At 32.0% G+C, this 25,529-nt stretch overlaps 1 protein-coding gene across 3 annotated transcripts in view; it reads left to right on the plus strand.

Moving 5' to 3' along the window:
• The window catches only part of LOC143202313 (T-box transcription factor TBX20), a 130,294-nt gene extending 107,178 nt beyond the window's left edge, over positions 1–23,116 (plus strand). Inside the window, exons 6-7 of one of the 3 annotated variants that reach the window (XM_076413767.1) lie at positions 19,338–19,414; positions 21,283–23,116. In XM_076413767.1, coding sequence (XP_076269882.1) covers positions 19,338–19,414; positions 21,283–21,751 — 546 coding nt within the window. In that variant the 3' untranslated portion in view covers positions 21,752–23,116. Of the gene's footprint in view, positions 1–19,337; positions 19,415–21,270 lie in introns of all 3 variants that reach the window. The other 2 variants (XM_076413766.1, XM_076413765.1) reach the window with 2 other exon arrangements.
• The last annotated feature ends 2,413 nt before the right edge of the window (positions 23,117–25,529 follow it).

Genomic DNA, 25,529 nt, shown 5'->3' on the forward strand with positions numbered 1-25,529 from the left:
GAATATTGGTATCTGGGCTTGCAGAATGAAATATTGAATTTGTTGCAATATTAAATAACATAAGACTGAGTAGATATAAAAGACATTTATTATGAATTATGTCTAAATTCGTAACAGTGTTCAGTTTATTTTTATTATTATCGGGCGAATGAAATATAAAAAATCACGTATTAAGAGATAATTTATAATATTAAAAAAACCTACGAACGTAGCTCAGAAAACCTTCTCTAAAATAAGTCCTTAAGTTCTTTCCATAAACCAAAATATCGTGGAAAACGTTTTTCATCAAAGCAAGAACTACCACTGAGGGATATTTTCAAGGCCTTCCACTAAGTGGCCTTCTAATAATAATACACAATATTTGTTAAAATATAACAACTGGGGCAAAACTCCAGTAAAAACAACTGTATGTTGTGGTATTCATACTGGAAACATCATTGGTCCCTATTTTTTTGAAAATGACAAAGGTGTTGGAGTTACTGTTACTGCTGAACGGCACCAAGACATGATTCCAAATTTACTTGTGCCTGAAATAGAAGAGCAAGCACTAGAGTACATGGGGTTTCAGCAAGATGGGGCCACAGCACACACAGCTCGTTCAACCATTCAACTATTGAATGATGTTTTTCGACTAATTTCGTCAAGTGGCGATTTAGCAACGCCAGCCAGATCTCCTGATTTAACAGCACCAGACTTTTTCTTATGGGGGATTTTGAAATTAAAAGTTTCTGCGAGTAAGCCCCAAAAGATTCAACATCATCGTCAAAAACATCGTCATAAAAACAATATTCGTCACGAAATTGAATATATTCAGCCTCAAATGTTGCAGGATGTCATGAACAATGCCTTAAAAAGAGCCTAAAGTTGCATAGCAAATCACGGTCACCATTTAGCCGCTATAACTTATCAATCATAATGAAACAAAAAATGTAAACAGGAAATAAACTTTCTATGAACACCAAACTTACTTATCTTTTCTTTGAGCAAAATTATAAGCAATCAACATGGTGGCGGGACTTTTGTTCCACGTTGTATAAATTAAATGTCAATCCTCGAGTACTCAGTACTCTAGTAGTAGGAACTCGTTGGTGGCGACTCGCTTTCTTGACACTATGGTGATTATATAATTCGCCATGTATATTTTAACATTCTAGAACCGATTAATTATCAGTTTCTTTTTCAAGCTCGATTGTTAGTTAAATAATTAGATTCTATCTTCGCGCGGACATTGAAAAGTGGCATAAACTGAAACGGCATCAAAGGCCACAATTTGAAAAAAAATTATTTATCGATACACACAAACGGGAAAAAATTGGGTTAACTGATATAAAGATACGTCATTACATAAATCTTGCGCCCGTAAAATATATCGAGAATAAATTATCGTAAAAGATCAACAGAAAATCGTTTCACAATGCAGCGGCGATTTTTACGTATTACTTTTAAATCTCGGCACATTATGTGATATTATCGTCGGCTTGGTCGTGTTATTCGTAATTTTTTTTGCGTTTGTGAGCCTGTACCCGTGTATGTGTGCGTGTGTTATTTTCTAATAAATTTCGTTTCAATCCGGTATAGACAAGATGCTGATATTGATTATTAAACGGTTCAACTTTAATGGATTTTGATCAAGATTAATACGATTGTGATGGTTGAGAATTTGTTTGGTAATACTTAGGTCGGCCAGGGACAGTGATATATGGGTTCTAATGGTCGCCGATTATTTTTGAATGACTTGTTAATGCTTGAAGGATGTTTCACGGATTTGCATTCGATTATGTCGTTTATGTTGCGGTTCATCAACAGTGACCCTTATTGTTAATTTTGTACTATGGGCATGTGCTTTCTACGGATAATACGCTGTATATATCAATAGTATCTTGAATAACTTTTCGCTGTTTTTAGTGAGGATTAATTCTTTATTTAATGAATATAATTGAATATTTGGATCTGGCGAATACCGATATGTGTTAAGGTGCTCTATATTAAACGTTCTTCTCAAAAAATCTTTTGCCATCCAGAAGGAGCTTCCATTAACACGCAGTAAAGTGTGAACTCATTTTCTAAGTTTATTTGAAATCGAAGCTGCTGTTTGCCAAGTAGATGTCTCTCTCCATTGTAATATGATGTTACAAGCTTATTAACCGATTTGCAGATGCAGTTCTTCGCTAGTTACGCAGAAATAAACATTTATAATTAATTGAAGACCTATTGGCTGGATTTATGTAATGACATATTTTGACCGTATTGGATTGCTTGTTGGTTTTTAAAAAAGTAAAGTCCTATATCTACTTCATAAGTCCAAATAGACTTTATTATTAACTGATAAATAAAACTCTTTAGTATTAGGTCAAGTTGGTGAAACCTTTCAGACCAGTATAGTGGCTTAATGTATGATTTAATCAGTTATTTGACAAACGTGTTGCTTTATATTTAATCTACCATCCAGACTTTTTATAGTTCAGTAGCCCTCAAGTGATATAATTAGGTTTCTGTGTTTTCACCGCCGCCATACAAAATTGATATGGACAAATCTCGAGATATTAAGATACATTTTCTAGTCTCTAATCCATTTGCAGATCTTATTGACTGCCACTTGTAGCTTTTCTATAGTTTTAGGCTAATCTGTTTCGCCATAATAACTGTATTATTATCAAATGTTCCAAGTACCGCTTTTTTCGTTGTTTTCTTTTTTGTTTCCACATAGTTTTCTTAACACACTTCAGTGTGTTAAGAGATGAAACAACATGACATGAGGAGTGATTCCATTCAGTTTGTACTGTATCAACAGGACTATAAAAGATATTTATTTATATTACAGAGGATTTGTTAAAAAATAAATCTTCTATAATATACAAATTATTAAGTTCTATAATAATCAACAAAAACAGACACTACTAATATTATAATTACAATATAATATTTGTACAAGATATAACATATACTTCCAATAATTATCTAAATATTGTATAGTAAAATACAATGTATATTTATACAATTAATATACATATACTAGCGAATCGCGGTCACCATTTAGCCGATATAATTTTTCAATTTTAAGGAAAAATAAAACGAAAAGACCAGATAAACTTTCTGTGAAAACCAAACTTACCTATCTTTTCTTCGAGCAAAGTTATTGGCAATTAAAATGGTAGCGGGCATTTTGCCCCCCATAAACAATTATATGTTTATAGAAATAAGTATAAATAAATGGATTTCAAAATATAACGAGTTCCTTAATATGGAAATACTAATCGGGGAAAACTGAAAAAAAATTTCGGCTGAATTGAATGTAAATATCTATATGGACTTCGATTTATATATTTAAGATTATTTGTTTTTATTATTTATCGTACCATTATATAAAAGTTTATACATGATAATGCAGTTTTTGAAATTATTTAAAATATCCTATAATTCATGTCATTACAGCTTTCAAAATTTTATAATGGAACTCTATTGTTAGTAATATAACTCTTTATATTCATTAATTTTATCACAATTTTTTTTCTTAATTTGTATTATTGCAATTATAAGGATTAATTTTTTTTAATGCGAAAACGTCGATGACGTACCAGCTATATTTTCAAACTATTAAAGTATTAGAAGATAATTTTAATTTATTTATGCTCTATTAGCAAATATACTATATATTATCCAAATATACTGTTACCAAGAGGAAATAATGGAAGATTTAAGTTGATTAATAGAAGGATTTTAAAATAATGAAGTCAGTTAGTTAAGTTTCTGTTAAGACTTTTCTTCAGAGGCAACATTATTATTAATTTTAACATATAGTTGTAATATTAATTGCATATGAACTGATAATATAATATTCTTTCACTACACACTTTCAAATACTTTATCACGAGATATTTAAAGAATAACAACAAAATTTTGAATTTCCATTCAATTTATTAGCTACAATGCCTCTCATTATACTAATTTAATATGCTCTATTTATACTAACTTCTTTGTGTTCTTCTTAAAAGACACTATTATATAAGCGGCGGTACGGCTGGCATGTTCCTGTGTCTACGGTGACGGAAAAAACCACGAAAAATAACATATATCTCGGTTATTCTCCAGCCCCAGGCGTAGGCGTGAATTATGTCCAAGTTGATTTCGATCAATATTTCCATTGGAATTATTAAACATATTTCGAAAACTGCTTAAAAGAAAAAAGTAAAAAATAAATTAGTAAATCATTTGAAGTCTTCAAACATAAAAACTTCAATCACAACTCTGCCATTATTTGTCTCTTTGACAGTTTTATTTATAAGGAAAATTGCTTAATTTAATATAAATTAATTTCGGTCTAGAGTTAACAACAATGTATTATTAACCATGTCTATTTGTAAAAAAGGTTGCTTTCAAATTTTGACTTAAGATCTTTATAACCTTTACTGCTGAGATTTTTATTTTGATATCATTTTATATTACCTATATATGTCTATTAAGTTATTACTACTAATAGTATAAAACATGCGTCAATACCCATCACAAAGTTGTAGATCTAAATTACTAAATGTACTACTACTATTATTAGTTAGTAACTAAGCAACCATTAGACTATTTAGTAAGTTTTATAAGTGAACAGTAGAACTAAAAGTCGACGTAATTTCAATATTATATCTTTCATAAGGATACAACAAGTTCAAAAAAATAAACCTTTATTTTTACAATAGTTAGAAAAGACATTTTGGTAGTGAAATAAAGAGAATCGATTCGGTAATTAACTCTAGTTGTTTTTACTTATTTACTCATTTGAACTATTTTTTCTTACTTTTTATTTCAGACTAGTTAAATACAAATTGCCTGGAAAAATATTGTTAAATACTTTGAAGCAAATTCGCCAATCAAATCATAGTATTAGGTATATAGTCTAAGTAAAAGTTAATTATAGTTACTTAAATTAATTCGATGACCTTGAAATCTCTCTATATATTATAAGATATTTCATTTTAATGTTGTTGAGTGATTCAGTGTAGACAAATACTAACCAGGGACATTGCATTTTCGTTATTTATTATTTTGTTGTTTGATTTCAAAGCCCATCAAGGAATTTCAAAAATTTATGTTGATTCTGCTCTGTCATATTTCGATTGTAGGTTTTTGTTTGAACTATTTAAAACTCGTTATTTTGATACAAATGACAAATAAAAGCAGGGAGGATCAAACAAGTTTGAAGACAATAAAAATCAGGATCTATTGGTTTTATTGTTTGTGAGAAAAACAGAGAAGTGGATCTATTACGACAGTCTCATGTGGAAAAAGTCATGGTTTAGTCCAGAGAAGTAATTTAAATTGATACCGAAGCGTATTTTTCATGGTTATAAAGTCTTCCTGTAGATATAGTGGGACCTGCAAGGTTTAGCTGCTGATGTCAATTGGATAAATTGAACGACATATTCTTGCAAAAGAGACTAGCAATAGCGAATAGTAGGCACAAAGTCGTTCTCTTGCATGACAAATTTAGGTCACATGTTACAATAATTATGAAGAATACATTGTTGCAGCTCGAATGGATGCAACTCTGTCGCATCTAGCATAATCACCAAATATAGCTTCTGGTCTTATAATTACCACTAATCGGATCGACACAGCATGGTTTGGAATCGTCATATGCCGGGGTTTCAAATACTGAAGATGGACGAAAATGAGTCAATGATTGAAGCCCTGACAAATCAATATCGTTCGTTCGACAGGGTAATGCCATATATCTTGATTAATATATTAGTCCTATAAAATAGTTTTAAAGCATTTTTTGAATTCGGAAATTCATTGTGAAAAATTGGTACAATATATTCAAAGTATTGCCCATGGATAGCCGCCGCTTTTTCTCATTTTTCAAAAATGGATTTTTTGAAGCTGCGCGGCTCTGACAGCCCTGCTTGAGGAATACGCTTCCCATTTTAAAGTTTCCAAGTATGTTTTCGGCAGTATTGCAATATATAGTCGAGCATTGTCATATTTAAGAGTAACATTGTTCTGTTTTTGCTCGTCCTTTGGTCATTTTTCGTGTAGTGCTCAGCTTGAACGCTACAGTTGTAATCGATAGCAATCCCTTGTAATCGATAGCAATCCCCATGGTTCCATTGAGTAATGCTGTCAAAAACGCTTTTTGTTTTCGGTGTCAAAATCGCCATTTTCAAAACGTCGAAAGGAATATTCACATATTGACATTTATAGAGCATTAGCTATAAGATAGACCGTTAGCCGCCTTTTCCTTCAGATTGACGTGAACAAGAAAATCTTTCCGCAAACGCTATTTATTTTGTTCAGACATCGGCGAAATGCCAGATACTAAAAGTAAGGCTTCAATATGAACAAATTAGTTATAAATCTACCCGATGCTATTAATACCTGATCCTTTAAATGGCCTGATCTATTATAACATTATTTTTTTCAGTAAATGGTTTTTGAAGTGAAACAATTATCAAAATACATGGAAACACCTTATTATAAAATAATTTTTATTGATTTTTGTTGAGAGATATTAAGACGAAAAGTTTAGTTTAAGATTTAACCATATATTGTCAAGCGATAATTTATATTTTCTTCGAGTGTTAATAAAAAACGACTAAATTCGAGGTATTATATCTAATATTTTTGTTCGGTGCCGGCGTGATCCGCAGATACATCGGCCAATGTTAATTTCACACCAGCAAGCCGCGACGGTCTATACTTAAAAACAGAAATCGTATAATTTACGACACGAGATCAATAATTATACCCACGTACCAACGGCGCAATAAACGCGCTTAAAGTTTGTATTTTCAGAAATTCTTTGGATCCAATCACACCGTCCATATATCATGCGCGTTTGTTAACTTACTGAATTTCAGGCTCGGATCGCTCACGTTCATCTAAAGCTCGAACAATAAATTTTCGAGCTGGAAAATAGCGACGGCTTCGAAATCTAAATTATATTTTACTACCTAATTATTAACCGTATGGCTCGCTAATATTTCCTTGATGTTAATCTGGATGAAAACGAAACGTTGTCCCGTAATGCCGTCCGTTCGGTTAGTCGGGGGTGAAAAAAGACGAGCGAACAAATATTTAAAGAGAGTGCAGCTCGCTTATTAGGGCGCTACATGCGATGTTGAGTGAAGTAATGACGAAATCCACCTAATCGAAGGCGTTTTCGTGAAAAATGTATTTGGAGCACGGTAGCACGCTTTAAAATTGAGACTTTGAACTATCGACTTTAATTTGAGTAATAGATTGTTGAATCTAAAGGGTTTGGTTCTCTTATTGAGTCAGTTTATATTTTAGTTTATATATTTGAATCATTTTTAACTTTAAAAAGTCATCTATTGAGAAAATGAGTAAGATTAAGACTTCTATCCATCTTTCTGGCGACATGGCGATACCGTGTTGAAATAACGATGTTGAATTTGCAGGGATCCAATTCCGCACTTTTCTAATAGTTTGGTTGTAGCTGTGTATCAGCTAAGCTATGTTGCATCAATTTGAATAGGTTGTAATCAAAAGAGCTTATCTAACAAGTACCCAGAATAAAGCGTTGCGAGTCATCGTCGATGTCCCATATTACGTGTTCAAAAAACTTATTCAGCACGATATCCCCTTAGAACCCATAACGAGTGTGACTCAAAGTGTTGGTGCAAAGTACGTTGAAAGACTGTTAATCCATCCCAGTGCACTCGCCGAACAGTTAAATGTGCGCAATGACTGTGAAGTGCGTAGTCTCAAACGCAAACTACCATACAAACTGATTAATGGACCCATAGAGTAAGATTTAATAATATCTATAGAATAGTATCTAGATTAAGGTTTACACTTACTGAAGTGATCTCCTACATGTCAGGATGGTTATATTATATAACGGAAATCATATAATAATCCTTATTGGCCACGGGCAATATGGGTGATTTGATGTGAACTATGATGTGAAGTATGTTGTGATTTGATACATATACCATATTCTTCTACTGACATTAAGCTTCACAGTTACATATGCTTTTCTTACTTAATCAAAAGAAAAAAACCGCTAAAGGTCATAGTTTCCTGCTAAAAAGATACCACTTACACCACTTTGAAGACATCCAAAATCGACAATTAAGACATGACGGAGCAGTATTACCATACTTTTCTAGAGGTGCTTGTTGTTGGTGTATGCTTCGGCAGCAGATTTCTTCAACTAGAACAACATTATTAAAATTATTAAGTATTGAAAATGAAACATTAAACATTACGAGCGTGTATAACCGAATAAAATTAAATGAACTACTATTTTTTTCATATAGATATATCGTTTTATATAAATATCGTATTTGCATATAGAAAATCCGTTTGCTTAATAGTTGTTTACATTTGTATTTCACGTTTTCATCATCTGACATCGCTAATCAAGATACATGCAAGCAATTAAAAATTCTATTTTAAAATGATAATACTATTTTTTATCAAACTGTTCAGTCGAACAGCAAAGAACTAGTCTGTTACAATCTCATATAAATTACAGCCTGATATTAAAAGTAGTACCATTTTCGTGCCTTCAAAGCAACTTTTACCGAATGATTTCAATTACTCTGTTAATAGTCTTGCATTAGTGTCCATCAATTATTCCATACAGTTTCTCTCCTTATCACAATTCAAAGGAACGACTGTGGTGCCATGTCATTTACTTAAGACGTTTGCCGGCTTGGTTGGTGCAGTGGTATAGGCGACAAGATGGTCCTCCTGTTGTTGCAATAGCCGCAGGTTCGAATTCTGCTGGGATATGGTCATTATGCTTGTGACTATTTAACATATGTAATTGTCCTTGGGCATGAATGTAAAATCCGAAAAGTATATTGATAACAATCATGCCAGTAACCAGGCTGGGTAAGACCGGAAGTCGCCTGGGATGATCTGCAAGTTGGTTACTCGACAGTCGGTAGGATTAATGCCGAACCAGGGTTTAGATCCGACGTTAAACAGTAGCTCCAGTCCAAATAAACCCCAATTGGTAAAAAGAAACTCTAATATATATATAAGACTCAAGAATTATTTTGGTATATTTCAATACCCTATGTAAGAAAAAATGTAGGCCCACCTTGTCCCCCTGGTTAAGCTTGATTACGTAAGAATCTAAAATAAATAAAATACATGTTATTCCATCCCCTTGTCAGAAAATAGAAGATATGGTCTGCACCCCTCCCCCCAATTTGCCTTGAAGTAATATAAAATATGAATGGCCTCTCGAAATATATTATTAAAACTTACTTATAGTAAGCTTTGCATTGATTATAATTCTAAATAAATTTTATTTAATAATTTCGATTGCAATATTAACACAATTAATTCAAGAATGTCTATTTGCATGTTAAGGTTCTGTAATTTTTCTAGAATTTATACTGTTAGAACGGTATTTTGGACAAACCTTACCTTCGTCACCCGAAAGGCTGTTACAACTACAATTAATTTAAGCATACTATTATTACAATTGACGGTGAAGATTCCTTGTATACTTTCAAGAATTATATTTTTTTACTGCACATTATTTATACGTAAAAAATACATCCACTAAAATATTGCAGTTTTCTATATAACTTTTTTCAAAAAATAATATTTATAAGAAATATTACATGCTTCTGCACATAATATTACTGACTTTATAAAATGAGCATTCGTGTCAGTTATTCTCATTGGCACCTTTCCCCCCTAGTTAAGGTTTATTACATAAGAAAATAAAACAAATAAAATACATCTTATTCCATCCTCTTGTAAGAAAATATAAGATATGGTCTGCACCCCTCCCCCCAATTAGCCTTGAAGTAATATAAAATATGAATGGCCTCTCGAAATATATTATTAAAACTTACTTACAGTATTCTAAATAAACTTTATTTAATAATTGCGATTGCAATATTAACACAATTTATTCAAGAATGTCTATTTGCATGATAAGGTCCTGTAATTTTTCTAGAATTTATATTGTTAGAACGGTATTTTGGACCAACCTTACCTTCGTCACCTGAAAGGCTGTTACAACTACAATTAATTTAAGCATACTATTATTACAATTGACGGAAGATTCCTTGTATACTTTCAAGAATTATATTTTTTACTGCACATTATTTATACGTAAAAAATACATGCATTAAAATATTGCAGTTTTCCACATATTTTTTTTCAAGAAGTAATAATTAAAAGGAATATTATACTTTTTGACCATAAGATTAACAACTTTATAAAAAGAACATTAGTTTCAGTTATTCTCCACATTTTCTATTTCATACATTGTCAGGGATATCGTGTCGGTTTTATTAACCATTTAAGTACGTATTTTTAATCACACACTTGAAATGTTTTGCTTCGAGAAAGTCGTAACATTTTTGTAAAAACAGCTAATTGCATTATAATTAAAAATTAATTGATTTTATCCATTTAGGATTAGTAACTATGAGTGGATGTGTGACACCGCATTCAGTCAACTTTGTTTGATTTATTTAAGCAAAAAATTAAATTTATTTTGTGGACGAAAACAACATAAGAATATATTTACTAAGTTGTTTATAAAGTTTTGTTTATTTTTTTAAATACATTTTCTGAGATATAAAAATATTGTTTAAAGTATATCATATATCTATTTCCTTTTTGCCGTTCAATATAACGGGTATTTCAGTATTGTAATTCAAACACAAAATCCAAAAATGTCAAAGGGAGTTAAACTCGTGGAATAAGTCTGCTGCTGATATCGGCAGGAAAATAACCGTGATCCTATATTAACATCTCTCATAGAAAAACAGACAGAACTTACTGGAAAACCTATTAGTCAATACTGACTCGGTTATTATAAGAAAAATTAATGGACAAAATTATCCAGCATTTGTTTATTTTCTAATCTTTATTTACCATTCATTTCATATTACCTCTGACTTCATTTCCACTATCTATTCTTTTATTTCTAACCATCTAAAAGGGTCACATCAAATTCAGCAAGCAACAGCAAAGGTTTTCAAGTTAAAACCAGCGACAGATTAGGTAAACTACCACTTGATGTCCAAAATGATGCTGTTCTATGGTATGGCAGAAACAGCCAAATAAATTGGTAAAAGGGTGTTATTAGTATCATAACACAGTCACCGAAAAGTTCATAAAAGGAACATAGAAGGAATATTAATATCTCTGCTCTGCTACTGTAATTATTTTATACAAAGTAAAAGAGCATATCTATTTGAAATTAAGAAATGGTCTTCTTACCATTTCCGACTTATCTAGTTAAGATATTGAAAATCCTCATTGACCCATCCTTTGGGTTTACTATCATAATGCAGATTCCAACCAGTAAATTTTGCACATTGCAATCCCGAATAACAATACTGAAAACAATCCTATTGCTCTATAACTTTTTATACTATTTTCGACTAGTGACCGTAATATTTTTTAAATTATTTCTTGCTTAAATATATAACACAGTTATAAAGCTTTTATGTACAATATCTTAAGTATATTTTTCAATTTCTAGCATTACTATAACACGATTTATTCAACTTAACATAAAAGACAAATGCAATTTACGTCTTTAGAAAGAACGGGTTGTTTTTAAAATCACAGATACACGTGTCAAATTTCTATTAATTGTGTTACACACGTCATTAATCTTGTAAGAGACAGATGTTTTCTTTCTGCTGTAAAGAAGTAAACCATATATGGCTTGATTTTTCAGCCTCTATCCTCAATCTAATTTTTAACTTTCTATAGAAAGCAAGTGGACATATTAGGTAAAGTCTATTTTGTTATATACCGTTTAGTCGTTAGATTGACGTTTCTGTTATCTATAATTTATATAGTATTTACTGGAACTTATAGCATTGACACTCTGGACCTACAGTTTTAGATGCATACTTCACCATAAATTATTCATTTAAATTAAAGGTGATAGTAATTGAAAAGATAGAGTTTTTGAGTACAATTTAATTATATGAATGATAAAGTAGTGGACATACATAATTTGGTCTCGATTTTCTTAATTGTTCACTAATTAAACCGCGAATCATTGTTTTGAGCCATGTTTTCCACTGAAATTCATAGCATTTTATAACATATGGATGAACTTGTTGTCAGATTGCCAATATTTCCAAATACTTTATCTCGATAAACTCCAGATATATCATATTTTCGTTGAATTTGTTCTGATGATGACCAAGCCCATTATATTTTGATGCAAACATTCTACTTGTTCTTCCGTGTATATTCTGATATTGTTTTTAAACTTATCTAATATAAATGATCATGCAGCATATGTTCTTTTGAAGACATTAGTTCCAATACTGTTCCTTTAAAATTGACAACTAGCAAGTAATCCAAACCCTTTACTGGCAAATTTTTTAAATTTGTTGATAAAAAAACTCCAGTTTCAACCTTTGCTTCTGACATTTTGACATTTTTTGATATAAAATATTCATATCTTGTCCAGATTTTTTACAAATTGTTTTATAAATGCTAACTTGAAATGTAAAAGGGGCATTGACACATTTTCAGCTTCAGCAAAGTGGTGACATTGAACGTATTTTTTTCCAATTAAAAATTGAGTTCTTAATCTACTATCTAATTGCGTTAATCTACTTTCTACGTTAATTACGTATTTTGTATGTCCCTCCTATAGTACCATTATATATACCATGATTTTATACCACCTTAAATTCTCCAATGAACTGTAATAATTATATTATTTGCATTTCAAAGCTTCGAGTAGAATTTTGACGCTTTCATAGTATTGTTTCACATGTATAGTAAGTATGAGTTATTTATCATTATCGGTTACATGTTCGAACATGTCAAATAGCATTCTCTCTCTTTTAAGTAGAGTAAAATGAGAAGAAAAATATTGTATGACTGTAAAACGTATTTACAACTTTCGACAGACATATCTTGAATACACACGTATATAAGGCTATACTGTTTTGAATAGACCATAGTAACAAAATCTTTTGTAGAACACCTTTTTCAATCTTATATTAGTTTTCTATAACAGGTCAATTGAAAAGTCCCCGGCCAACGATGGTAAAACACATTTTTTTGACAAAATAAGTTTTTTTTATTTAACATAATTCCCTTCAAGGGACTCCAACTTTTCGAAATTATTTTTGTAGTACGATTTGTCCTTTGCTTCAAAATAGGCCTCAGTTTCGGTGATCACCTCTTCATTCGACGAAAATTTCTTCTCAGCGACCATTTCTTTGAGATCGGAGAACAGGAAATAGTCGCCGGGACTGGAGAATAAGGTGGATGAGGAAGCAATTCGAAGCCCAATTCATGGGTTTTTGACATGGTGCTTTGTCTTGGTGAAGCAGCACATTCTTTTTCTTCAAATGCGGTCGTTTTTCGGCGATTTCGACCTTTAAACGGTCCAATAACACTATGTAATAGTCGCTGTTTACGGTCTCTCCTTTTTTTAGGTAATCAATGAAAATTATTCCATGCGCATCCCAAAATACAGATGCCATAACCTTGCCAGCCGCCTTTTGCGCTTTCCTACGCTTTGGAGCTGGTTTATCGTATGCAGCCCACTCAGATGACTGTCGATTGGACTTCGGAATGCAATGATAGAGCGCTGTTTCATCCATTGTCACATATCGACGCAAAAACTCTGGTTTATTACACTTTGCACAGAGCTTTCTCATACGCAAATATTCACTTGCTATCTTTAGGGTGTCTGCTATATCATTCAGTTTCAATTTACGGTCATTCAAAATCATTTTGTGGATTTTTTAAACGTTTTCGTCGGTAACAACTCCTTTTGGGTATTCACCGTCTTCGGTGCTCATTCACCACGTCTAAACTTAGCATATCAATCCTTAATCCAAGTTCTTGCTCAACTGCAGTTTTTCCCTTCAAAAGGCAATATTCTATCAACACGCGAAATTCCTTGTCGTCCATTTTTCTCACAATAACAAAAGTTGCTTCACTCAAAATGCTATAATTCATAAACTAATCATCCGATTGCTGTCAAATTTATACACCCATCTTATGAGGAAAACCTGACAAACCTACAGAACAAGTCGAATCTTACAGGCTTATTTCGCTACTACCTGCAATATCAAAGCTATTTGAGAAACTAATATTTAAACATATTAAAAATTTTATAATAATACCAGATTTCCAGTTTGGTTTTCGAAATCACCTTCACATTCGAAATTCAACAATCGATCAAGTGCACAGAGTAACTGCGGCTATTGAAAGGGCGTTTGAGGAAAAGGAATACGCCCCTGCAATATTCCTGGACGTCTCACAAGCATTTGATCGGGTTCGGCATTTAGGATTAATCTCTAAGATGAGCAAATTGTTACCGCGTAGCTATTGTCAAGTGCTGGAGTCATATCCTTTCGTAAGAAAATTTGGAGTATCGCACGAAATGACGTTCTCGGAATTTAAAGCTACTTCGGCTGGAGTTCCACAAGGTAGCGTCTTAAGACCTATCCTATATCTGCTCTATACTGCTGATATTCCAATAACAAAAGAAACACTACTTGCAACTTTGCTGACGAAACAAGTATTATGGCAAAAGTTATATCTCTATCTAGAGTAATAAAAATGTGCAAGTGGCAGTCAACAAAATCTACAAATGAACGAAAGATTTGAAAGTTCAACTTAATAGCTCCAAATCTGTCAACGTTAATTTTGCATTACAGCGAAATAATAAAAACTTAATTATATCACTCGATGGATGCCCAATTCCTCAAGTAGAATCAGTTAAATACCTTGGAATCCATCTTGACGGTAAATTAAATTGGAAACATCACGTTAGACAAAAAGCAAAACACATTAGATCCAAAACAAAACCACTATACTGGTTAGTCGGAAGATATTCTCAACTTGATCTAAAATCAAAGAGGTTGATCTATAATACAGTCATAAAGCCAATTTGGACCTATGGGGTGCAAATATGGGGTTGCACTAAAAATTCAAATCAACTAGTCATACAACGCTGTCAAAACAAGGTTCTTCGACTGATTACCAATGGCTATCGCTACGTAACCAACGAAGAACTGCACGATAACCTGGAAATCAAATGGATTTGCAAAGTTATCTAAGATTTCGCCTTGAACCACGAAAGAAGATTACTAAATCATACTAACGTGGAAGCAATACAACTGCTGGACAGCGCGCAGGATGTCAGGAGATTGAAGCGAACAAAACCATACGAATTTATATAAAGTGTATACCTTTAGTGTAAACTATTTAATATAAGTTGTTATAATTTTATAATTGAGGAATACATATTGATGTATTTTCTCGGACTCGTCTTGCTTGTGAATTAATCCAAGTATATAGGAAAAGGAGTAATAAATTAATTGTAAATTAAGATTCTTCTAAGCTTATCTAATAGAGATGTTATAAAAAAAATCTTTTGAGGGTTAGAGCTAACTAAAAAAACATATGGATTTAATTCTAGTAGCGCCATCTATGTGTCAGGCCGGGGACTTTTTTAACCTGTTAACATGTTTAAAATTTACTGCAATTAAATATAATCCAGCGATCATTACAGTCTTGAGCCTTGATATGTCTTTATAAAGAGAGCCTTTTCTTATTGTGCTTGAAGACAAAAACTGTTTGCAGCAAAATATTTTTGGGAAAACATCACGCCAACTATTGTGTTGGCATTTAAATCGTAAACGTTAAATATTGCTCAGTGTCCGTTTAACCATAATCCTTGAGACGTTTAATAGATCATTCAATATCCATTCCGTGTCACCTGAACGTCTGAAATAGAAGAAAAATGCGGCAGCTGTCCTCTAGCTCCGCCCATGGCTCATCTCCGGTCCACGTAAGAAAGGGGCTGATAAACAAACACGACGTCGCCCTGCTGGGGGACACCCGGGGTGGGCCAATTATCCGTTCGCGGGGAGTGACAGCAGCCGATTGGAATGCCACGGAGTTTGGTCGGCTGCCCCGCTGGCTCACCTGGTGATTGACGAGACAATTCTCTGTCTCGCTCCCTCTCGTTGGACGTTATTGTCGCACAGATAGTTTTCGAGATTTTATAGATTTCGAGTGGGGTCACGACGACCAAACGGACCCGGTGCCTTATGGTGGCGGTGGTTTACGCGGTGACGGAACATCGTAAACCAACATGCACAATGGGTTCTTTGGACTGAACCCTTTCCTTTTTAGTTTTTGTTCTCGTTTAACTTAATGTGACGTGTGTGTTATATTTTATGATTTCATAATAATAAAAACAAAGCTTTTTTCTGCATAATTATACTGATATATCCTCTCAAGTTTTCGGAATTGAAAAGTCACCGGTTTACTAATAAACTAGATCACTTTTCATGTAATATATGATATGTAAGCGTTGTCTTGTCCCTAGGTAATAATAGTGTAAAGAAAATAATATTAAAATTATATGTTACAAAGACTTATTTCGACAATACTTCCAATATAACATATAATATTAATTAATATAATATATATTCACTTGTTAAAATATATCAATATATTTTAATAAGTTCTTTTAAAAAAACGAACTTATTGAACAACTAACAAAAAGTTAAAAACGAATTTTTTGTATTATTAATTACATCTTTCAATAGATATGCTCAGTACTCTCTTAATTTACAAATTAATTTATTATAACTGTTCGGTTGTACTTGCATTAATACATTTGTATATCTGTATATCCCAAATTAAAAGAAGAAATTGAACTATTTAAGCTAATGTTAAGAATACACTTATACACTAATAAAGTTGGTGTGGCTTGGTTCGCTTCAATCTTCTGATTTCCTGCGTATTGTCCAGTAGCTGTATTGCTTCTATATTGCTCTGATTTGGCAACCTTATTTCATGTTTTAACACGAAATCTTGAATCTTGTTTTCTTTGTTGAATCTTGTTTCTTTGAATCTTGTCTTGTTCTTGAACTTTGTTTTGAGTGTGTTGGATTATTAGTTGGTTTGTTGTGTTGCAATGTTTGCACGCGTTAGGTCCAAATTATCTTTACGATTTACTGTTAAATCAATCTCTTTGGTTTTAGGTCAAGTTGAGAGTATCTTCCGACTAACCTGTAGAGTTGCTTGACTTTGGGCCTAATCTGCTTTTTTTTTGTCTAACATGATATTTACAATTTAACCTACTATCAGATGTATTCCGAAGTATTAAGCTGATTCTGCTTGAGAAATTAGACATCCGTCAAGTTATATAATTACATTTTTGTCATTTTGCTGCAACACAAAATTAGCATTTTCCAGTATCTAGTCGATTTGTACATCTACCGTTACTTGTAGTTTTTCTGCTGCTTTCGTAGTGATAAATATGTATGATTATTGTTAGGAAATATATGAATAAACCTATTCCTTTCTTTTGTTATTATATGTTAAGCTTATATATTAGAACAATAACGAACACAGTTGCATTCTATATTTTGCAATTTAGAAATGTAACTTGACTTTCATAACTATCTATAAAGCAAACAATTGATAAAACATTCAAACACTAAAATGTAATTTAGTTACATATTTTATTGCATTAATCGTTACTACTTAAAATTTATCAACTTTTTATAGTATTGGTCCTGTATTCGATCTATGGAAATTACGTAGTCTTTATCTCTCCATATATCTTATATCTCAAAATATATATCGACAGAAATTAATTAATAACTTGGTAATGGAATGATTTCTTTACCCAAATTCTTAAATAAAATTGCATTGTTTTAGGATATTTATTTCACCCTTTAACCTTTACAGCACTATAGTCATATTCTATTATTGTATTATATTTTATTCCTGTTAGTAAATTTAATTATTTTAAGTTATTGTTTTATCCAATATTCAGGAATCTTGGCCCTGTATAAATTATCTTCTATAGCTCCGTTAATATATTGATTTCGGTTTTGTCTTGTGTTCTACGGAAACTAACTACGGGTTCTATGGGAACTAACAACTCGCAAAAAATGAGTCAATATTCTTTACAACATTAATTTTAACTCTTGAACCCTTCATGGATTAGAAATTTGTAGCAATAAAATTTGCAGAATTTAATATAATGTTATATCTCCAGAACCTTGATTTGGACGGGTTTCATTTTATTGGAATTTACTTATTCGTACCGGATATTACAGAAAAATTTTATCAATAATTTTTCTGTATCTTTATTGCTAATAGTCTGAAACCAAGAAGAAAGAAAATTCTTAATCTAGATAAGACATAACTAGGTATCATGCCAGACATCTTGGAAAAAGTAGTTTCCTTATAGTGGTAGTTTATATTTACCGTTTTCTCAATCTGCCATTCTTGCTCCATAAACTGGACCTTCCTCTACTTCAAAAAGCGTTCTCTAAACTTCTTCAGATCTTTCAAACGAGCGGTCCTAATCTCCTTTGAAACATCAGAAGGACGAACTTCTGAGCGCTCAATTCGTGTATTGTCATGTTTAAGTTCGACCATAGAGGTTATCATTTTTAAAATCAGTATGAAACTTTATCTGAACCTAAACATCGAGTCTTCAAGATCTCAGACGATAAACTCTCGTAAAGGCTTTATGATTTCCAATATACTGTCAAGAAGAGAACCTTTCCGGATGTTGTTTGATCAATTCCGGCCGAGCCGGTTTTGATGCCGCGCAATTAACAGTTATCTCTGAGTAATTTAAATTTTGAAAAACCACTCAAAAAAATTTTCACACCTTTTGACTCAAACGCCCCTTGAATTTATTTGTAAATGACCTTTTTCCATAAAAAAGTATTTACAATACAGTTTAACGTAGGCTCCGAACCACGGTCCTCAGTATTATGCTTATCGACTGGTGAGTGACCAACATAGAAATCATCCCAGAATTCATCGGGTTTTACCCAGCCAGGTTAATGGCTTGACTGGGATTACTGTTGGATTTTGCGCTCTTGTCTAGGACTATCACAAATATTAAACCATCACAAACATAATTTTTACGATCATGCCCCAGCAGAATTCGAACCCGCGACTATCACAACAGTAGGTAGACCGTCCTGTCGCCTTTACCACTACGCCAGCCAAGCGGGCTTAATATAATCATAAATTGATGATGAGTTAATCTGACATAGCATAAGCTGCGATGACAATTAAAATGAACACCAGTAAAACATTTCTAAGTATTTATTTTAAACAATAAATCTAAGTATAATTCAAGGAACGACCTTAACATATGTTTCTCACCCAAGATGGAGATAAATTAGGATTAACAAACTAACAAATTAACATAAACGAGAGCGCTTTATTAATAGAGACTTAAAATGGAAATATTCGAGATATGATTGCGTCCATAATTCAGCATCAAAACCGAAGAACACAAAGGCCTCTACCAGCCACTTTATAAATAGTGCTATTTGACTTTATAATTTCTTTCGTTTCAGATAACCAAACTGAAGATTGACAGCAACCCATTTGCTAAAGGTTTTAGAGATTCATCTCGGCTGACGGAGTTCGAAAGGTATGCATCTGGACGAAATTCCACCGTTCTTAATTCATTAGCATGCATTTTAAGATGTTCGCTGGTCAGTAGGAACCCTTTGTTCCATTGCGATCGAAACCGCATATTTTTCGATGTTAATTTTCAGATAAGTGAAGCTAATGCATCTAAAAATATGGTTCATAATAAAAATTATATGTCCTTTTAAAGACATTTCTATTGCCCATATACTATAAAAGCTTATATACAATTCTATAAGTTATATCTTACAATTATATCTTCTTATACGAAGAAGAACTACAGCAGATATTCGATAACGTAAATACTCAACAGTGAAAATATTGCGTTACTGTAAACACAAAATTTGTATATTCGTCAATTAAAGCTCTATATATTGAGCTGCACTTGGTTTTTATTAGTTCACATTAACGAATGTCTGCTGTACTAACATTATTCTTGTTTAGGACTATATATTTTTAGTAGGTATCAATGTCCATAAAAAAAAAGTAAGACAAAACATAAATCTATAAAAAATAATAAAAATACTCAGTAGAAGTATCTTTTATAGGCGCGTATGTATTGTGATTATTTTTTCTATTTAAAAAGGCATAATGGATACTTTTTTCAAATCATCGATCACTTTTTACACTTCTTTAGTATTTTAAAACCGGCAAGCCGTGCTGCATTGGTCTGAGCAAGTGACAGAACAAATCAGGAGGTATTATGTCTGCTGATTTCCTCAAGTGCGACAGAATTTGCCATTAGGACTGCAACAGTGTATCCGTCATAACTCTTACAATATTTGGCGTACAAGTTAATGTCACGAATGTCTACAGCGTTGCCATACAAGAAGATGGTTACGTCTCACTCCTGCTGGCCTTTTTTGCAATAAAATATAATTTAATTTATCAGTTAATGTTGGTAGACATCAGCAACAACAGTTTCATTAGATTTTAATACAGTACAACTTGCAGATCCCGTTATATGTACAACTCCTGGAATAACCCCCTTTTTAACAACAGTCACAGATATGCCACATAAAACTGTTTTTTGTGTGATAGCTATAGTCCCTCTTTTTTGATCTTTACCATCACACGCCTGGACATAGCTCATTCAACTGATACATACAATATATAAATGAGAATAAAAATATCTTGATTTTATTGAGCTGTGTTTTCATACAATAATTCTTGCAATTAATTGTTTTCTAACTTTTTGGTACTCCAGGCCGTTGTTTGTCTTTGAAGTCAAAACGACTAGTTTTAATTCACTGATACCAAAACCAATAATTTGTATATGATGGAGCAGCATTAAATTAAATTTCTAAATATGTTTGTTGGGCTTCGACAACAGATTTCTCCAAGTCAGGCAGTAAAAGAGTTGGCGAAAATACAATTTTGAACCTTCCATGATTACTTAATAATACTAATTGGAAAGATATTATATTATGTGGTGAAACATCAAAATCATTGAAACTGATAGTTATATTAAATTATTTAAGAGTTGTTTACATTTAAAATTTAAAAGTTTATAAATGAGTGAAAATATCGTTGTAGTCTTAACTGTATAAGAATCAGAAAAAATAGTCCATAAATTGGTGGATCTCTGACAAAAAAGGAATTTTTCAATTAACAAATTTTATTTAAAATACTTTAAAAATGTATAAAACATTTTAATGTTTTCTCAGCTGTTTCAACTAGATTCAAACATTTTTGAAATTTCAAGATATTTTCTCGACAAAATATTCTTAAAATTCTAAAACCAATAAATGCCTTTATATCGATGTTATAAAATTAATATTAAGTATCTAATATATTTAGAATAATTCTATTTATAATCTTGCATACTGATCTTTAATTCCATTCTAATTGAACTAGTTTTTCTTATAGGGAAACGATGGAATCGATGTTAGCCGAACAACATTACTTCCGGTCTCCATTGCGTCCTTTCGCCGATTTGGATACTCACAACAACAACCTCTCGTTGGAGGAAAAGGCGATTCTGGCTGCCCGGTCTCAACTTTTCCTCAGGGCGGCAGCTGCAGCTGCTGGGCCTTATGCTCCTCTCATGGGTAGTCTGTATGGTGCCAGCGCATCTCAAGGCAGTCCGGTGAATCCGGTGGTACTCTGGAATCAGTGGGCTGGTCTGGGTCCTTCGTTACTAGCAGCCCAACATCAGCATCAATTGGCCGTCGCAGCAGCCAGCAGTTCTCAGTTAAATCCCCAATTATCGGGAGCTATGTCGACCCTGGCTAGGCCATTGGCCCAACACAGATTTAGTCCTTATGCTCCACCATCAAGAACAAGTCCTGATACGAATTTACGAGAAGACAGGGACAGCCCAAATAGTCCCTCCTAGATACTTGATAGTGTTATATACCTGATTCTCAGTTGGAGGAGATATAATGTGATATATTTTAATATTGAGTATTATAGAGAAATTGTTTTTTTTGTTTCACAAAACTTTAGTCTGGATTTTGCGTTGAGTTTAAACACGACACGAGATCTTATTTTGTATATAGACATAACGTTTTGTGTCTAATAAAGTAGATTTGTTCAAGGCAAATGTACTGATAATAGTTATTGCTTTTTATATGCAACTGTTATCATTGTTAACGCAATAAATAATAAGAAATGTGTATAGTCTATTGGTTTGAAAATTACTTGCATTATATAAATATACCTTTTTAAAGAGTACTGTGCTACATATGTATTGTATTTTATTAATTTTAAATTATTTTTATTATATCATAAATTATCAGATATTATTGCTTCATTATTTGGCAAATATTCTAATGCAAGTACTTTTTGCACATATTTGACCTGTAAATTTTGTACTAAATACTATAAAAAATCAACTGACTGACATATTTTGTTTCTCGATCGATATACAGAGTGTATCGGTGATATATGAGGTTCTACTCAAAGGTATGAAATTACAATAAAAATCGTTTTGTATAAAATAAACATAAATTTAGCAAGCTTAACAATAATATTAGCCATGGGCTACTGTACTTTCTTAGGCAGATATTTATTTTTTAAGTTAAGGTATTAGTTTGTATTTATATCGAAATTGCTATATTTGTTCATTTAAAAGAACGATTTATTGGTGTATTTTATTGATTGTTATCATCATTATTTTGAAAATGTGACAGTTATATTAAAAAAGATAATCTACTCGAACGCCAAATGTTCTAATGAAATATTATATAAAATATTTCAATCATATAGTGGTAGCACAAACAAAACAGAATATAACAGGTATTTTTAAATGAACAATGTGTTTTATTTAACAGGACTATCGTTTCTCTTTTCTTTAATTGTTACAGTACCGATATATAACTTTGGTCGCGTAAAGTAAGCGAAGATAACAAAAAAGGCTGCTCTTAAATTATGATTTATTAGATATTTCCGGTTTTTGGAGTTGAAATGAAATGTGTAAAATATGTCCGGTGTATATAGCTATTTATAATTTATTACAATTTAATGTCTTACTGGGCTTCAACGTTTCAATCGGCAACTGGGATCATTAGGCGGATGTTGCTGAAGTGACGAAGACGTCAGCATCATCCGTAAGGGCACTTGTCACCGTTTGTTGTCGATTGAAACGTCCAAAAGTGAAGATGCTTGTATGGTTTCTTTGTTTTTTTTTGTAGATAAATAACATTTCCTGGCGTTGTTCATTGTAAAACACAAATAAAACCGACCTCGCTTTATTTTTAAACTAAGAGTCTTTTATTTCACCATTTGCTCCTTTTATTACACCAAATTTCTCCATTAAGTTGCATGCTTCAGTTGTATTCCCATATTATCAAAAATTGCGAGTTTAACTAATTCAACCACTTGTATGAGCAATAAAAAATTAATTAATTGATACCGCATATCGGCAAATATAATATAATAATTAACATAAGGGTGCAGTAGTTATCGTCTACTAATACGAACTGTTGAAGAAATCTAAGAATTTAAATATTTATGGTCTACAAAATAAAATAATGATTTTCCATCAACTACTAACTACTAATTTACTTTAAATTATCATAATTAAAATCAGTTAATTAATTACTACAGTAATGGCATCCATACATTTAAGAATTATAATAATTCATATATTAAAACTGAACTCATTATGCTGCAAATTAAATATATATTTGCAACCAAATGTTTATTTCCCAAAAATGTTTTATGCTAACTTGTTGAACAACTTTTTTTAAATAAATAATTTAAATTTTATGGGCAAATATAATATAAAGCAAAAACGAAATTTTATTTATACATTTATATAAATTCAACCACAAAAAAAAACAAGAAAACATAATTCCGTTAGTGTAGAAAGTTTATAGGGCATAAATGGCAATCGGACAGAGCACGGTCCGAGCTATATGGCAGAGATAACAACACTTTTGGAGTCTTCATTTGCAAAATGCAGGAACCTCTAACTGAGCACCTTTATGCTACCTTCATATATAGAATGTTCTAAAATCTATTCCCTATATTATGTAATCGAAGTAACTTTTTCACCAATCTACTTACATTAAACGCTATGGTGTAACGTTTCAAATATTTTTATAGAGAAGTCAGGTTATTATTCAAGTAATTATTAGGTTATAATAATATGTATATTGGTTATATTGGTTAATAAATTTCATAAATTATTAATAAGTGTTTAATATAGTACCCCACTAAAATCGTGGGTTAAAAAAATCGGCCTCAAAAATTGCCTCGTCGAGCCAGTTAATAAGTATGGATTTTACTAACTAATATCTTGAAAAAAAAACACAATACATTTGGAATGTTGGTATATTAACTTATTGATGTAGGGTTTATTATATGGCTCGGTGAATGGAGGAAATACAAAATAGATAAAACGGATGGCAGCGGTGTTACCTGGTGACAAGGCTTGGGCAGTCGATGGTGGTACGTCTAAACCAAATGATGGTCGGTTACTGAATGAATTGAAATACCTTTCAATAACATTCCAGATAAACGTCTCGGGGTTGCCAGCTGTTCGTTATCGAGTTCTAGTTGGCGCTGCTGGCACCCCGCCCGTGTTCAACATCTGAGATTATATTATATATCATCGATTTTGTAGACCGTTATTCCACTATGTAAAATTCGACATGCCTCAAGGTCGCTACAATACTTCCCTGCCAGAATTTTACATACAATTATTTTAAACAATTAAATTACAAAAATGTAGGAAAAAAAATTAAATACAAGATACTGATATACCAAACACAATGTGCTGCATGAAAAGGGCTTTGAAACATATGATAAATCAAAACGGTTGTATTTGTTACGGTTGTGATCTGGTACGGCTGTTGATATATTTCAGTCCTAGTTATTTCGAGTTGATTAACTGAAGAATTCTAAACTTAAGGATAGTTGAATGCTGGATAACTGAATAAAATGTACTTGTATTTAGAGCATTTAACATTTATGGACTTATATACATTGGTTTTTGGCTAATGGGAAATGTATGGAATGGAAGACTGTTCAAGGAAGTAATATTTGGATACAAGATAACTTGATTATAAGTATAATTTTGAATGCGATTTTTAGTGATTGATATAATAAATGATAGTTGATATATTTATCGTCAATATACTGAAATATCTATACCAAGGTTAATAAAGTACATCAATAAACTAGATGATTACTAAAAATCGATTTGAAAAATAATTGACGTTTTTTTCAATGTGTGTTAAAATGCTTCAAATCTGTTCGTGATGTCGTTGTTTTAGTTCCACTAGACGGTTTGTTTGGGTACAGGTTTTATTTATATATTATTTTAATAATATTGTATTATAATTAAACATTTTAATGTATATCAATAGTGTGAGAGTCCCTAAAGTAATTTTACATCGAAATAACTTTGAACAACTATTTTCATTAAAAGGCAGAAAAAGGTTAGTAAAATGAATAAATATTGCAGGGCCGAACCAGCCGGTAGCCGGATAGATTCTGATGTAAGAATTTAGTGTTTTAAGTATCTTTAAGTGTGTTTAAGCGGTAACTAACGTAATATCGAGGTCAGTAACACTGTTGATAATATTTTATATTTGAACAATTATATTTAATATAATCTGACAGGTTTTATCGTAGAAGTGTGTATGAAGTGGGGAATATATTCCTAT

The sequence above is a fragment of the Rhynchophorus ferrugineus genome, unplaced genomic scaffold, assembly GCF_030347505.1.
Source record: "Rhynchophorus ferrugineus isolate W39M unplaced genomic scaffold, kcgeb_rfMv2 rfM9, whole genome shotgun sequence".
NCBI classification, from domain to species: Eukaryota; Metazoa; Arthropoda; class Insecta; order Coleoptera; family Curculionidae; genus Rhynchophorus; species Rhynchophorus ferrugineus.